General features: G+C 40.5%; 1 protein-coding gene across 11 annotated transcripts in view; it reads left to right on the top strand.

The window, feature by feature from the left end:
- Window positions 1–17,237, top strand: part of GRID2 (glutamate ionotropic receptor delta type subunit 2) — a 1,020,962-nt gene that overhangs the window by 702,758 nt on the left and 300,967 nt on the right. For all 11 annotated transcript variants that reach the window (XM_039542696.1, XM_039542702.1, XM_039542703.1 and 8 more), the window contains one exon: window positions 13,960–14,079. In XM_039542696.1, the coding sequence (XP_039398630.1) occupies window positions 13,960–14,079 (120 nt within the window). The remainder of the gene's footprint in view (window positions 1–13,959; window positions 14,080–17,237) is intronic.

Genomic DNA, 17,237 nt, shown 5'->3' on the forward strand with positions numbered 1-17,237 from the left:
TTGATGTAAACTCTTCAGAGGGAAAAATATTTTTTAAAAATATGCATTCCAAAATAGGAGATCAAGGAATGCCACCATCTGACAATATTTCAGACTCAGATGGAATCTAGCTCAAATTCCTGGAGGGAAAACCATGACAAGAAATCCCTGACTCTTTAAAAGATACTGCAATATTTAGAAAATATTCAGAAGCAGGGGAAGTGGTAATAGATGAGAGAGAAAATTCTACCTTCAGTGTCATCTGTTGAAAATAGTAGCAATCCTCTGAGATGAATGCAGGATCTTGCTGTTTGCAATTATTGGAGCAGGAGAAATACTTGGGTGGGAATGCAAAAAAGGTGTTTGGTTTTTCCACATTTGTGCTGCCTTTTCCCCACTGTTTGTGAATGTTTGTTTGTTTGAATTTCACACAGGAAAAAACAATTTTCACACCTGTGTAGAGAGCTAGTACGGGGCCTGTGCACTAGTTTAATCCCACTGAAGCTGTCATAATTCATAAACATAAAGCCATGTTTGCAAAGTATTTTAGAACAAAATAAATGGTTAAATTCATCAAGTAATTCATTCATTCAGAATGAATTTTACCAGCTCTGGCAATTAGTTTTAAATTTGTCTATTTTTTTTCTTTAAAAGCAAATATCCCCAAGGACTCAAGCCTTGACTAATTTTATTAGTCAATAAAGACATTAGAATGTGAAGAAAATAAGGCAGTAACAGAAAACAATGATAGTGGTAGAAAATACTAATCTTCCTAAATAGTCTCAGAATAAATTAAAGTAGGATTATAGTGATTGTTATGAGTGAGGGAAAAATGACTCCATATTATGGCATATATATCCGCTCTCTTCACCACCCCTATCCTCATGTCTTCCCAGTCACATTTGTTTAGTTTGCTTATTAAAAAAATGAGTTTTTACCACTCCTAGCACTGTAAAGCCCATCTATCCGTGGAAGAGCAAGCTGTATTTTTTTCTGCCTCATGAATCATCTACAGAATTGTCTTCTAAATTCTGATTCAGAATTTGTTATAGTTAGTGATGATGTATGAAGCAGAAGAGACACCATTTGTTTTTCAGGTAGCTGATTAAGCTTGCATTGCTGGCAATTAGAAAAATTGTGTTTTTAAGTTGTAAACTGAGCAAATTTGATACTGCAGACATTGATGGAGAATAAATATGCAACACAAGGATGTAATGTTTACAGTAATTTTGGTGTGCATGCCCGCACTTTAAAAATGACACTGTTTTTAAAAACAAGAAGAAACAGTGAGGATAAATATCTTACAGTGGATTGGCGAGCTGGCTTTTCCATATAAGGTCCCAAGTGTGCTGTAGAAGTGTGTTAAGTAACAATATAAAATGTTTGTTCTTGCCAGTGTAAATGTGACTAAGCCATGTTTTAATAGTGTTCCCAAATCTTGCAACAGCTGTGCAGAGTTGAAGGCACAATTTAGGAACATTGTTGAAACACTATTTAATCTTGACAACCATTGCTCTTCACAGTTTTAGCCGTGTCAGGACATTACTGATGTTGCAAAAGGATCTTCTAGCTCAGTAGATTTATAATGTGGATCATAAGTCTGTTTTCAGTTGGTTTGGTTTTGTTTCAAATTAATCCCTTTTCTACAATAATTTGAATGTTATTACAAACTTATTTGACTGTCTCAGCTATTATTCTAATAACCACATTAAAACTGAGAGAACTTTGAGGAATCTCTTCACAAAACAAGCCTAATGGCTTCACTTGCCGGAGAAAGGTAATTAGGTAGGGCAATTGGCTTCCTTCTTCCCCAAATAGCTTTGATTAGGGCTGTTGATTAATCACAGGTAATTCACATGATTAACTCAAAAATGATTTGTGATTAGTTGCAACTTTAATCGCACCGTTAAACAATAAAACACCAGTTTAAATTTATTAAATATTTTGGATGTTTTTCTACATCTTCATATATATTGTATTCTGTGTTGTAATTGAAATCAAAGTGTATATTATTTATATTACAAATATTTGCACTGTAAAAATGATAAAAGAAATAGTATTTTTCAATTCACCTGATACAAGTACTGTAGTGCAATCTTTGTTGTGAAAGTGCAATTTACAAATGTAGATTTGTTACATAACTGCACTCAAAAATAAAACAATGTAAAACTTCAGAGGCTACAAGTCCACTCAGTCCTACTTTTTATTCAATCACTAAAACAAACAAGTTTGTTTTATGTTTACAGGAGATAATGCTGCCCTCTTCTTATTTACAATGTCGCCAGAAAGTGAGAACAGGCATTTGCATGGCACTTTTGTAGCTGGCATTGCAAGGTATTTACGTGCCAGATATGCTAAACATTCGTATGCCCCTTCCTGCTTCGGCCACCATTCTAGAGGACATGCTGATGACTCTGGTTTAAAAAAAAATGCACTAATTAAATTTGTGACTAAATTTCTTGGGGGAGAATTTTATGTCCCCTGCTCTGTTTTACCTGCAGTCTCCCATATATTTCATATTATAGCAGTCTCGGATGATGACCCAGCACATGTTCATTTTAAGAACACTTTCACTGCAGATTTCACAGAACACAAAGAAGGTGCCAATGTGAGATTTCTAAAGATAGCTACAGCACTCGACCCAAGGTTTAAGAATCTGAATGGCTTTCCAAAATCGGAGAGGAACGAGGTATGGAGCATTCTTTCAGAAGTCTTAAAAGAGCAACACTCTGATGCAGAAACTACAGAACCCAACCCACCAAAAAAGAAAATCTACCTTCTGCTCGTGGCATCTGACTCAGATAATGAAAATGAATGTGCAGCGGTCTGCACTGCTTTGGATTGTTATTGAGCAGAACCAATTATCAGCACAGACACACATCCCCTGGAATGGTGGTTGAAGCATGAAGGGACATATGAATCTTTAGCGCATCTAGTACATAAATATGCAACACCGGCTACAGCAGTGCCATGCAAACACTTGTTCTCACTTTCAGATGACATTGTAAACAAGAAGCGTTTTTTCCTGCAACTGTAAACAAACTTGTTTGAGCGATTGGCTGAACAAGAAGTAGGACTGAGTGGACTTGCAGACTCTAAAATTTTACATTGTTTTATTTTTGAATGCAGTTTTTTTACATAATTCTACATGTGTAAGATCAACTTTCATGATAAAGAGATTGCACTTCAGTACTTGTATTAGGTGAATTGAAAAATACTATTTTTTATCATTTTAAAGTGCAAATATTTGTAATATAAATATAAAGTGAACACTGTACACTTTGTATTCTGTGTTGTAATTCGAATCAATATATTTGAAAATGTAGAAAACATCCAAAAATATTTAACTAAATGGTATTCTATTATTAACAGTCCAATTAATCGCCATTAATTTTTTTAATCGTTGACAGCTCTAGTTTTGACTCCTAAAAGATCCACATAGCAGACAGACTTTGGGGGAAAGGGAAATCTGGCTAGGAAGAGAAGTTGCATTAAGTGATATTCTCTTCCATCACATAAATCTTAAGCAATAAAACATGAAGGAAGTTAATCTGGCTGCACATTTTGTACACAAGAGGACACCATGGTCTAGCCAGTCAGTGACAGCATTATTATTGGCCCAGCCACGCTGACCTGGCTGGAGGGAGAGTGCTTCCACAAAGCTGAACAAATGCTGGGGGATTGAGATTTTTACCAGATGGCTCTGTGCTCTTCTGTATGGTTTTATGGTGCCACCTCCAGCCTACTCCATTCCCCCAGCATCAGAAGGGAGAGGTTTCTCATATAATCTAAAATCAGCTATTGTCACATTAGTCTCCCAAAACCATGTGATTGTACAAATGTGTTCTAATTACAGACCAGACTCCATCATAAATGAGTATCTCAAAATACACAGAAATATTTAAAAAACAGGTGAATGAGCAGAAAGGTACTGTTGTGCAAACAATTTAAATTCAGAATGAGGATAGAAACAATACTAATTAACTTTACCTGACTGTACAATATATCTTCTTTTCTCTACAATTCCAGCCACTTAAGAATCTGAGCAAATAAAAAAAAACTTTTTTTTTTTTGTACTGATGCCATACCAACTCTAGCAATGAAACCTGTTTATCAGCACTGGGAAAGGAAAATGTTGGAAGTGTTCTTGCATGCAATTATTTAGATATCCTATTTTATCAGAAATTTAGTCTGACGCCTTCAAATGTTACAGCATTCCTGCCTCATCCCCTTCAAATAACATGATGTTTTATTTGATTTTCTTATTGTCACCGGGCTTACTACTCACTGCTGCAGCACCTTCTTGTAGTTCTGCTGGAGGTGAGCTCTCTACCAGTCTGACTCCCCATCCTTGGATTGCACACGCGAGGGTGTCCCTCTCCGGACGTGATTTTGTTCCCTGATCATGACGGAGGCCATTATGACTTCCTGTGTTGTGATCCCTAGATCCATCAGTGTAGATTTGGCAATGCTGACCCCTTATGCCCTGTGCAAACTCATAAACTATAGTTGTCATATTTGACAATCGTGCTCGTCCCTTTGGTTTATCATATAATCCCATATCCACAATTGGAAAGACAACCATCCAGCTACAATTTGAATTCGCACGATTCGCACAATTAAAGATTTTAATTTCTTCTAGACCTTCCTTTTCATCCAAATATGTTTCTCACCTTTTGACCCTGTTACCCCTTGGGAGTTTGTGGAGCCCAGTTACTTCTTGTCTACTTAATTCCCAGCAATCCTTGTCAATTCTTTTAGTACTCTTATCTTAACCTTTTCGGCTAAGGTTAATTAAAACAGTGAACTCTAACTATTTCATCCTTAAAGCATTTCTCTGGTGCTATCTGCAGCACACACAACTGAGTCTCATATTCATACCACATGCAATTCATACTGCTTAGGCTTGGATCAGCTCTGATTTTTTTTAGTGTTGATTTAGAAGCTGAATTAAAGGTTTGGCATCCATAATCTAAAACTGGTCTTACTAATGCCTTGTTTACCATCAGCAACATGTTATCTGCACCCTAGTTGTTCACAGCAAAACCTTAAGCAGAATTATCCTATCTTTACATTTAGTCTTGATATTATCAGTGTGACCCGTCCAAGTTAGTATGTTATTGAGCATAACTCCAAATACTGTAAAATTTTTAACCACCTGTATTTTTTTCTGTAAAGAGATATAGGTTCCATTTTTCCCCAATCTTCCTTTTTGTGAAGATAATTCCCTTTGCGTTAGCAAGTGAGAATGTAAATCCCCAAATATGTCCACATTCTGAAATCCACCTGAGCATCTCATCGGTTCTCTCCACAGTCTTCGTGTTTTGCAGATATAGCACTGTCATCTGCAAATAGAGTAATACCTATTCCTGCCTGTATACTCTCTGGGAGATCATTAATTATAATATATAACAGGGTTAGGCTGATAACACTCCCCTGTGGAATGCCGTTAGTAAGTTTATAAATATTCTGCAAAGCCAACCTACCCTGCCTTGTATGCTTCTGTTGTTTAAATAGAACCAGAACATTCTTCCTCTTATTCCAATTGCAGCAAGTTTATACAGCAAGCCTTCCCTCTGTAGCATGTCATAGGCCTTTTCAAAGTCCAAAAAGACAGCTACCATAACTATCTGTTCCTAGTGGTTTTTTGTATTTCTGTTTCTAATCTTACAATATGACCAACTGTGCATCATCCTTTCCTGAAACCGCTCTGTACACAGTTTATAATTTCAGTTTGACCAGGTATGCTAGTAAACACTTGTATCATTTTCTCCATAATTTTAAGTCATGTTTTTTTTTCCAATTCCTGACCACATACAAGTACATTATGTGCATTCCAGGAAAAAAAATAGACCCCTTTTGCCGCTTTTGTTATAATTTTTATTCTTTTAGTTGTCTTCCCTGTGTGTAAAGTCCTTGTATGTAAAGTGCAACTAATACTTCTATCCTAAATACTATACATTTCTCTTGGCCTACAAGCAGTACATCTTCATCTCATCCCCTTATTTTATCTTTCCTGCCCTGAACTGTGCTGCTGTTGTACCAGTACCTCTTCTCCCTCTCTGGCATTTTCCTCTTTCTCCACGTTCCAGTGTAAATACCTTTTGATAGCTTCTGCATAGGATTTTTTATGGATAGTTTTAATTTTCTCTGTCTCTCTAGTTCGTTCTGCTGCCACACACTCTTTGTAGGCTGCACTGAGCTTATCATCACAATTGCTGCAGTTTAGGTTCTGTTCCTCCCAAACAGTTCTCACACAAGTGTTCTCCTCCACAACTCATTTTCCCCTTACAGACAACTGGCACATGCCCAAACCTTGGAAATTTGTAACATCTCAAAGGGGTCGAGAGCTTTAACCCAGGAGAGTTGATATCCTATATTAACCTTGCATAATGACAGGTTTCATAGTAGCAGCCGTGTTAGTCTGTATCTGCAAAAAAAACAGGAGTACTTAGTCTCTAAGGTGCCACAAGTACTCCTGTTTTTTTTATATTAACCTTGTAAGGCAGCATTGCACGTTTAAATGTTGTTCATATGGCCAGGGGCGGCTCTAGGCACCAGCGCGCCAAGCAGGCGCTTGGGGCGGCCGTTTCCCGGGGGGCGGCATTTGGCTCCGGTGGAGCTCCCGCCGGCATGCCTGCGGCAGGTCCACCGGAGCCCGGGACGAGCGGACCTGCCGCAGGCATGACTGCGGCGGGTCCCGTCTTCAGCGGCTCGGTTGAGCTCCCGACTGCGGCAGGTCGGCTCGTCCGGGCACCCGTTGTACCTGCCGCAGGCATGCCGGCAGGAGCTCAACCGGAGCCGCGGGAAGAGGGGACCCGCCGCGGGACCGGGGAAGGGCGGCGCAGCGCTCCGCGCTGCTTGGGGCAGCCCAATTTCTAGAGCCGCCCCTGCATATGGCCTTGAATGGTTTGTGCTCTCCCCTTTTCATGTTTATCGGTTGCTTAACAAACAGCACTTGGTCCTCACCTATACCCCTTTTAATTTTATCCTCAGTCATCCCTTGTGAAGCCTCGCACCTTACTCCTCTTTCTTCTGTCATACATTTAGGTAGCTGGCAAATGACTTTTATTTTCCCTAGTAGTTCTAAGAAGTTTCACAGCCTGTTTCTACTTTGCCTAATCACAGTGTAAGCCATGACTGTGAGGGGTGGGGGAGGGAGTGGTACTAGCCGGTCAAGGAAAGTGAAATGGGAGCTGGGGGGTGGAGGGGAGATTTGGGACTTGGGGTGGAGGGGCTGGGTTGGACAAGTAGACTAGGAACTGCGTAAAGAAACAAAGGGGGTGGGGGTGGGAAAGCCACTTTTCAGGGTTACAGTGAGATTGGATAAGAACATAAGAATGGCCGTACCGGGTCAGACCAAAGGTCCGTCTAGCCCAGTATCTGTCTACCGACAGTGGCCAATGCCAGGTGCCCCAGAGGGAGTGAACCTAACAGGCAATGATCAAGTGATCACTTGATCACCAGAGGGAGTGGGGAGGCTGGGACTGGTTAGACAAGGAGCCATGGGGGAGACTTGAGGCTATAGCTTCACTAGAAACATTGCAGTGGCACAGCCACCGCACTTCAGGGTGGACGCTCTTTACAGTGACAAGAGGGGGGTCTCCCATTGCTGTTGTAAATCTGCCTCCCCCATGAGGTGGTAACTAGGTCCATTCTGTCAAATTAGTGCTGTCTACACCAGGAACTAGGTTGGTTTAAGTACTTCACTCAGGGGTGTGGAATTAGGAGCTGAGGAGGAAGGGGAAGGAGGATGACTGGAAGCCAGGAAGAAATGGAGAAAGACCGATTGAATGAGGAGCGCGCGTATGTGTGTATGTGTGGGGGGGGATCTAGGACTTATTGCGCAGAGAGATTTCTTGGGGCCCCCAGGGCTGAGAGTCACCATGTTACCACCTGCCTCTAGCATGAGGAGTCTTGCCTGTACTTGCTGGGTGTTTGCTTCCTAGCACAACCAGCATATCAGCCATTCAAGCACCCTCCTCTGGGCTACATGAGCCACGCCTTTGCCCCTATCACTGGATACCCACAGAAATCCCAGTTCCTCTATTCTCAAAGTTAACCAGTTTCACCTTAGACCACAACTCCTGTATTGTGCACAGCACTTGAGTTCAATTATAAAACAGAAGGACATTTATTTAAGAAAGAAGAGAAATTAAAATAAAAATCAGTTAACATAAGAACGGCCATACTGTCAGACCACTGGTCTATCTAGCCCAGTATCCTGTCTTCCCACAGAGGCCAATGCCAGATGCCCCAGAGGGAATGAACAGAACAGGTAATCATCTAGTGATCCATTCCCTGTCGCCCATTCCCAGCTTCTGGCAAACAGAGGCTAGGGACACTTGAGATCATGTTTTTGCATTCCCTGTAAGGAAGGATAACAAATGGTTAAATATAAAACAAAATTGTAACACACTTTCTAGAGACTAAACTTAACTAACAAGGTATTCTCCTAGCTCCTACGAGATAGCTTACCACAAGTAATTTCTCCAGTTATTCAATAAGATTAGCTGAGACCTCTTCTTATAAAATGAAGCTCGCTGGCTGCTTGTCCCCGCAGATTGAAGATTTGTATGTACCCCAGATATAGTTCTAAAAGTTCATTGTCTTACCCCTAAACAAAATAACTCCTGCTGTTTACTTCATCCTATTAATTTACTCTCTGAAGATTTTACAATCCTTCATTAGCATTTGGCTCAGTGGATGAGTGGATACCCATTCTTGCATCTGAAGAAGTGGGTATTCACCCACGAAAGCTCATGCTGCAGAACGTCTGTTAGTCTATAAGGTGCCACAGGATTCTTTGTTTCTTTTATGGATGCCCATTGTGAACCATACAGTACTCAATTTGAATATAACCAGCCAGAGTGAGAGAAGCGTCCATTCCCCCTTGCCTGCCAGGATTATGTGGATTACTGTGAGTGGGCGTCAGGGGATGGATCACTTGATGATGACCTGTTCTGTTCATTCCCTCTGGGTCACCTGGAATTGACCACAGTCGGAAGACAGGATACTGGGCTAGATGGACCTTTGGTCTGACCCAGTATGGCTATTCTTATTACCTTTTGGTGACCTGTCTTAACTCACATCCCTAGGGAATGTAATTTTAGCATATATGCATAACTCCTTAAATATCTATCACTCCTATATACTTCTTGCATTGTTTAAGAGGAGCAGTATGACACAGGCTTTCATTAGAGATCTTACGTGCCAGTTGTCATCAAGAGGCCACGGGTCATAAAGACAAAGACCGGGAGCGTGTGAGTTTGTGATCTGATCAAGAGTGGATGAGGGAGAGAAGAAACAGGAGTGGACAGAGACAGATTGGAGGGGACAGGACAGAAGGGGTCATGCTTGAGCAAAATGTTCTGAGAACTTGTGCCCACTAGATAACACTCCCCTGCAGAACTTGGAATGGAGTGATGATTCCTGAAACTCACCATTCCGCTGCTGTCAGCAAATATTAGTGAAATCCACTGGCAATGTGTGAGGCTGGTCCACATAGAGGATGACAAGCTACTATTGCCTTCTGTTTCTTCATTAGCTCAAAAGTGCAGAGATCTGTGTCAGTGATCTAAGGTTACACCACTAATGATGCTACGTGTGGGTGTTGGCACAATGCCACATGATGGATTTTCTGTTTTCTCAGACTGCTTTTTTAAAAACCTAGGAAATTACCCAACAAAATAAAAAGAACAATGTTTACAAAGTCAAATACTCAGTCTTTAATTACATGATCACATATATTTTTTCCATAGAACTCTTGCCTCATTTAGAGCACAGGCTGGACCTGCCCGGTGGATGAATAAGGGTTGTGTATTAAAGAAGACAAGTGTGTGTAGGACCCCTGCTTCATCTGTTGCAAAAGATGGGATGTGTCTAGGAAATGAGGCAAAGGTCTGCAATAAGAGAAGGAATGGTCTCATGGTTGAATACTGCCCTGGAGAATTTGATTCTGTCCCTGACTCTGCAACAGAGTTCCTATGTGGTGATGACGAAGTCACTTGAACTTTCACAGGTGGTCTCTGTGTGTTCCTCATTTTCTAGGTGCCCAACTTGAGACACTAGAGTCTGAGAACTGTGAAGCACTCACTGCTGCAACTGAAGCCATTGGGAGCTTTGCTTTGAATATATAAAGTGAGGTATAGTGCTAAGTACTCTGAAAAATCAAGTCCTAGGTGTCTCAAACTGGGCACCTAAAACTAGTGGTTGCTTTTGACCTTAATCGCTCTGTGTTTCAGTTCTCCATCTGTAAAACTAGGATAGTGTCATAGGCGCCGACTCCATGGGTGCTCAGCACCTACCGGTAGCTCCCGGCTCTAGCTTACCTCCAGCTCCAGCATGCCACCAGGTCCTGCTTCTTCGCTCTCCCTTCCAGCGCTTGCACAGTGAAACAGCTGATTCACGGGACAGGGAGGGAGAGAGGAGTAAGGGGAACGCAGCGCGCTGGGGGAAGAGGCGGGGATTTGGGGAAGGGATCCAATAGGGGCAGGGAAGGGCGGGGTTAGGGCCGGGACTTTGGGGATGGGGGCGGGGCCAAGGGTGGGGAAAGAGGTGGGGGAGGCGTTGGCACCCACCAGCGCCGGAGAAAGTTGGCGCCTATAGATAGCGCTACCCTCTCATTTCACAGGGGTGTTTTGAAAATAAATTCATTAATGTTTGTGAAGCAAGCAGATGCTGCAGTGTTGAGCATCAGAGAAAAAGCCAATGAGAAAATGAATAATTTGTCTTCAGAGCAGGCTTTGAATAGTGTACAGCAATTAAAGTCTAAGCCAGACACTGAACAATAAAGATAAAACAAAATATTGAATAGCTGCTCATTAATTGAGCACTGTGCATCCTGTGTACTGAATGAGGCAGGAGTGCTGTGATAAAAATAGTATGTGATCATGTAATTAACTGACTATATATAATATATTTGCACAAAGAGGTCAAATTAAGGTTGCAGAGACAACCTTAACTCTGACATTTCCTAACTTTTGAGTGCTTAACTTTGCAACCTTAATAATTTTCTTTTAATGGACTTTTGGGTGTAATTTCCTAGGATTAAAAAAAAAAAACAAGCAAACCAGAAAAAGAGAAAAAAATAAGCACGCAGAAATTCCATTATATGGCATCATATTGAAATCCCTATTATTCATAACAGAGGTGGAAATTTAAGATCCACCGCTTGAGTTGATAGAGTAATTAGTAGTAGTAGTAGTTGATATTCTCCATGTGGACCAGCACTAGACTCGGCTTTCACAGTGGGTGTCACCGATATTTGCTTATAGCAGAGGAATGGTAACACTTGGGTTGTATTCTAGGCTCTGGAGGGAAGCACATTTAGTAGGAATATACTCTTCTTCCCTATCCCCTCCAGTATGTCCCTGTCTCAGGCCTGTCTCTTTCCCTACCACTGGCTTCTCATGAGTCCCATTCTCTTCACATTGTCAGTGCTTGTCTTCACTCCTCAGGTCTTCTGATCTCCATCCCAGTCTCCTTGTTCAGAACTCCTAGACTCACCCCCACCAGACTCCCTGTCCTAGCCTCCTTACTCAGCCAGTCTGTTTCCTCCCGCCCACCCTGACCTGTGTATCTTCCTCTCCACCCCAGCCTACGTGTCCAGTCGCCTCTCCCCACACCCATGTTCCCTATCCTCACTTGCCTCAAGTCCCAGTCTTCTTCCTCAAGCTTCTCATTCAGTCTGTGTCTTCATTTCCCCAAACTCCTTGTCCCTTTGCTCAGACAGCTGCAGTTCACCCCACATACGCTGGCTCTTTGTCAAACATGTCTCCCTTCCCTCCACCTTTTCCCCCACCCCACTTGTTCCTTATCTTGTTGGCCAGCCAGTCCCAGTCTCCATCCCCGCTCAGCCTCCAGTCCTAGTCTTCACTCTCTGGGTTCTTGTCCAAATCTGAATTTCCAGCCTTCCACCACAATATCCTAGCTCAGGATCTTGTCCCATTTGCATCTGAAGCAGATAGGTTCCCCCTCCACCCAGCCTGGGTACCAATAGGGGAGTCACTCTGCCACCCTGGCCTGGAATAGCCATTACAGGGAAAGTCTGGGTTTGTCTCTGTAGCCCTGGGCTGGAGGGAGAATGCTCAGTCCCTCTGTGGGGATGGTGCATGCACAGTGTGGTCAGCACTAGGAGAGATGAGAGACTCGAGCATGCTCAGTGAGAATGGAATCTTTGAAGGTTTTAGCTGCTAAACTCTATAAATTAGCTGAATTTGACCAAATTTTTCATGGGGCAAAGGCACATCCGTGACATAAAGAGTGTGCACGCACCCACTGCCGAATTTCAAGTCCCTATTCCAAAGTATAGAAATTTACCGAAAAAAATTCAGCCTGAGGCTGATAGCCAGCATGGAAAATTTCAGCCCAAGTGGTTTGTTTGGCAGAGCTATAAGCAACTGAAAACAAGTCTTATAATGGGAAGTGTTAGGCAAATTTAATAATAGGCAGTGCTACCAGCCTTTCCTATAGTTCTTCTTGTTGTTATAATATTAAAATTTGAAAAGGGTGAACATTAACTTCACTTCCACTATCTGTGAGTTCACACTAAAACTATTCCTGAGTTCCAAAATTTGTTTTCATATCTTGATTTTCCCAAAACTTAAGATGTTGGATATAGTTTTTTGACCTCCTCTTTAGCAAGTAATTATAGTTAAGAGCATGCTTATGTACCTTGTTCATAAGCAGGGCCTTGTTTTGCACCATCCATAGTTCAAATCCCCTGAGTTTCACTTTGAATTTTTGACTTCAAATAGCGAAACTTCAACTGAATGTGCAATCAGAACTGCAAAGTCTCATCTAATTTTTGACGTGATAGCACAAGGTTAGCAGAGTTGCAAATTGGAGCCATAAATTGGTCTGTATTTGTTCAATACGCTCTCAAAGTGGCTTTTTAAAAAAAACAACAAACAAACTGGGCTTAGTATCAAATGTATAGTGAAACTAGAAATCAGGTGAATTTCCAGGGGTTTAAGGTTTCAATGTACATATAAGCATTTCTTATTATGCAGCTCCAGGTCAGCACAGCTTTAATAGGAGGCTGAACCACGTATGTGGTGTTGAATTATCCCCTGGCATGTACTTCAAGTGAAGCTATGGTATATGTAGCATTTTCATCCCTAATCCTTCCCAATAAAGATTAATTGCTTCATCTCTGCTGTATGGTCACCCCCATCAGCCTTACTCAAAAATTGCCTGAAAGTACAGTGCATTGCTGCTTTTCTTGCATTCACAGTGCTAGAAAGGAGCTATCAAGAATTTAGAGAAGTCTGTTGGTTCACCCACACAAACTTGTAATCCTGAGGGGTGGGCAGGTTGCTTGGGGTCCAAAGGAACCAGTGTGAACCTTCGCTCCAATCTGAGTCTGGTTTCAATCTGAGTCCTTCTTGGAGTAGGGGGTTTGAAAAATTTCAGCTAACTCATTTTCATTTCCTTTTTCTTGTACATATGTACTTCAAGGGTGAAATCCTGGTCCCGCTGAAAGCAGTGGCAAAACTGCAATTGACTTCCATGGGACCAGGGTTTCACCCCAAGTTTCTCTTTGGGACCAAAAGCTGGAATGCAAGAATACCATAATTAAGACTACTGTTTAGCCTGACTGGAAGCAGAATGTAGATCTTGCAAAAAAAAAATAACAAAAAACAAAAACTATTCTAATGAGATTCTCATCTAATTGTGCAGACTTGAATGTTACAGAGATGACCTGAATAAGCACCAAGTGTTCAATTCACTACTGTTACTTCAGTTTTACTCCTGCGTAACTCCACTGAAATAAATAGTTTCACCAGTGTAAAACTGAAGTAATGCAGTGATGAATCAGGCCCAAATAATTTTTTGTTTGCATAGGCAAACTGGGCCTATTGAGGTTCACCTTCTGCTGCATAAGTCCCAAGTGTGTGTGTATGTATATGTGTGTGTGTGTGTATAGTTTAGTTGGATACTTATGAGTTTTCACTCCATCTTCTTTATTTCCATCAGGGTGGAGTGAATGGCTTGACTGGAGAACTGGAATTTGCAGAAAATGGGGGGAATCCGAATGTCCATTTTGAAATTCTAGGGACCAATTATGGAGAAGATCTTGGCAGAGGCATCCGCAAGGTGAGACTAGATACATGGAATAAGAGTCTAATTTTTGCATGATTTACAGTGTGTTTTCTGTCCAAACAGCAAAGTATTTGATTGCAAATGATAAAACAGGTTGTTAGACTGAAAGAAGAACAGTCTTAAACTTCTGGGTAACTTTATGGATCTTTATTGCAAGGAGGCCTTACAATATCTTATGTCTAACAGGGGAATCTGATTTAACAATGCAGAATATGTTAACCTGTTGGTAGCCCTTCCCGAAAGAGCAATGAAGCCTGTTCTGTAACAGCTACAACTGCTTTCCAAAACAGTAATTTTTACATTGAAATGCTTACAGAGTAGCCAGTCGTACACTGCAAACTGCATAAGGTCTGTTAGATGAATAGAATTCATAGGTATGGAAACAGAAAACCTACTGCAAAATAAATTATTATAGTACTTTAGTATCTCTGTTTTTCTTGTAATAAGCAGAAAATGATTCAGTAGAAATGACATTTTATACCATAGATCTCCCATAAGAACAGGTACTGTGAGTGCTAGACAGAAGGAGTCTTCATGAAATACCATGACTAAGATTTTCTTTAGGAGAATTGTTTCAGTCCCAAGAGAAATAATTTATCTTGGCACTTGGGTATTGCTACATTTCCTGCAGAGAAAACTCTCAGTGGGTGAAGATGGTATGAAAGATGATAGAGGTAAATCTTTTGGTTGAGATGATGTGAGTGTCTTGTTTTTAGGCAGTTTTCTTCCAAGTGATTTGAGGTAGTAAATATAAAGAGACCTACACAGTACCTCTTAGACAAAATCAAGACTTGGGAGCAGCTTTCATCCAACAATTCAAAGATTTTTTTTCTGATAGATAACATTGAGACTGCTTGCCATGATGTACTGGGCCACATTCTTATTTCACATAAGTGAGGGACATGAGGTGGCTAACTGAGAGCAAGAGGATGGAGGAAAATGTTTTACTTTCAGTGTGCATAAAAAAGGAAATCTGGTCACATGTGAAAGTCAATGCATGCTCAGCTATGTGGTTCACCTACATACATACTATGATGAAAGGCGCAATATGAACCCAGGAGAGGGAAGGTGTGTCCACAGTCCTGAAATACAACTATCTGCTTCTCTATCTGTTCCAACAATGGAGTTGTTATTCCATTCATGTTTTGTCGAGTTTTGTGCCATCATCTGTTGCTGATAACTTAATGTACACAATGTGTGCAGCCATATCACCTTGAACAGAGATCCTGTGGCTGGATCTTGTTGATACTTGGATGTGTCTTTGACAGAGACCTTGAGGATCAAACTATTGGACCTTTCCTTATTCTCTGAATAATAACTTGAGTCTGATTTAATATTTCTGAACTTACGTTTCGTTTTATGTATTTAAAGAACTATTTAATTTTAAGAGCAACAGACTCATCTTTCCTCTGCACATCCAATTGTCTTTATTTAAGTTAATTAGTCAACTTGGACTCTTTTCTGGCTGCAAGCATGTTTGCTTGAATATTGTGTTCAATTCTGGTCGCACTCTCTCTCTCTCTTTCTCAAAAAAAAAAGATAGAAGGGACCCAGAGACAGGCAGTGGAAATGAACAGATGCACAGAGAAACTTCTATATGATGAGAGATTTGAAAAGTTTGCTGCAGTTAAGTTTAGAGAGGAAACTCTCAAGAGTGGACATAAGAGATGTATACAAAATAATTAGCAGTGCAGAGATGATCAGCTGAGTGTTCCTGTACTCTTTCTCATAATACAAGGACAAGGAGACATTCACTGACACGGAAAGAAAATGTGTTTAAAGCTGGTCAAAGAAAATAATCTTTCTACACAGAGCATAATTCACCTGTGAAACTTATTGTCACCAGATCCAGTTCTGACAAGGACCATAATAGGATTAAAAAGAGGCATGGACATTTAGATGTTCTTCTTTTCAATGTATTTTGTGTGATGAACCTTTATAAGTAATATAAATCTCATGTATGGGTGTATAAGCCCAACTGGGATCTTCATACAGTTTATAAGAAACTTCCCCTGTGGGCAAGTTACTTCATAAATGGTCCATCCTTACACTTTTCTCTGAAGCATATGATATTGACTGCTGTTAGACACAGGGTATTGGACTAGATGGACTGATCTGGCATTTTCTATGATTCTCTGTAAATTTGATCATTATACTTGCAAAGGCCATTTAAAAGGCAATTATACTAATTCAGTATAGGTAAGGTAAAATAATGTGTTTATTAAATTATATATTTTTGTATTTTAATTGTCAAGCAATTTAAGTTAAATGGGGTCTTAATAATAAATCCAATAAAAACATCACCCTTTAATACTGGACCCTTACTACTTGGAGCTAGATTTGAGATAATATTTTCATGTGATTCTGTCCAAATCACAACATTGCTCAGTTGATCGTTTGAGATTATTAACCAAAGTTCATATTTATTCTGATTTAACTTGACTAAAATTGTACTTAATGTCCTGTAAACAGCGTGTCAGTGTTCAGTACACATCATGATAATTAGAGGACTCAGATATCTGTGTCATCAGCACACTAATCAAAATCCACTTCACGTTTTCTTACAGAGGACCCAAGCAGACGCATATATTAGGAACCAACTAAAGCTTTGCATTTCCCTTTTTCAGTGGAAGCAAGTACATGTAGCAAGCTGACTGATATTTCTAAAAAATTGCATTCCATTTTGGGGGGCATTCCTTAATTAGCATGTTTTATGTAGCTGTAGGGGAGGTTGGAGGGTGAAATCATGGTAAATGTCCCATTGAGTTCAGTGGGGCCAGGATTTTGCAATAAATTAAGTGGGTGAAAATCAATGAGATTTAGGTGCCTACATCATTTAAGTTCCTTTGAAAATTTTACCCACCTTCAATTATTTATATCCATGGAAACTGTTTGCTTTAAAAAAAACTTATAATGGCCTCCTGGCTTTCTAACAGACACATCAAACCATGTAGACACCATTCAGCAAGTATTCCGTAGAGGTATCCTCTACAAAACCTTCATGGGTCTGCTCTGTCATGACTAAAAATCTGTCACAACATTGGAAAGTTCATGTTTATGACAATGGAGTTTACTGTGTGAAGAGTAACACAAAAAGTTCCATTAACAAATGTAGCAACAGGGTTTTCTATCTACTCCTAAAGAGTTGTCTT

The sequence above is a fragment of the Mauremys reevesii genome, linkage group 5 (assembly GCF_016161935.1).
Source record: "Mauremys reevesii isolate NIE-2019 linkage group 5, ASM1616193v1, whole genome shotgun sequence".
In the NCBI taxonomy this organism is placed as follows: Eukaryota; Metazoa; Chordata; order Testudines; family Geoemydidae; genus Mauremys; species Mauremys reevesii.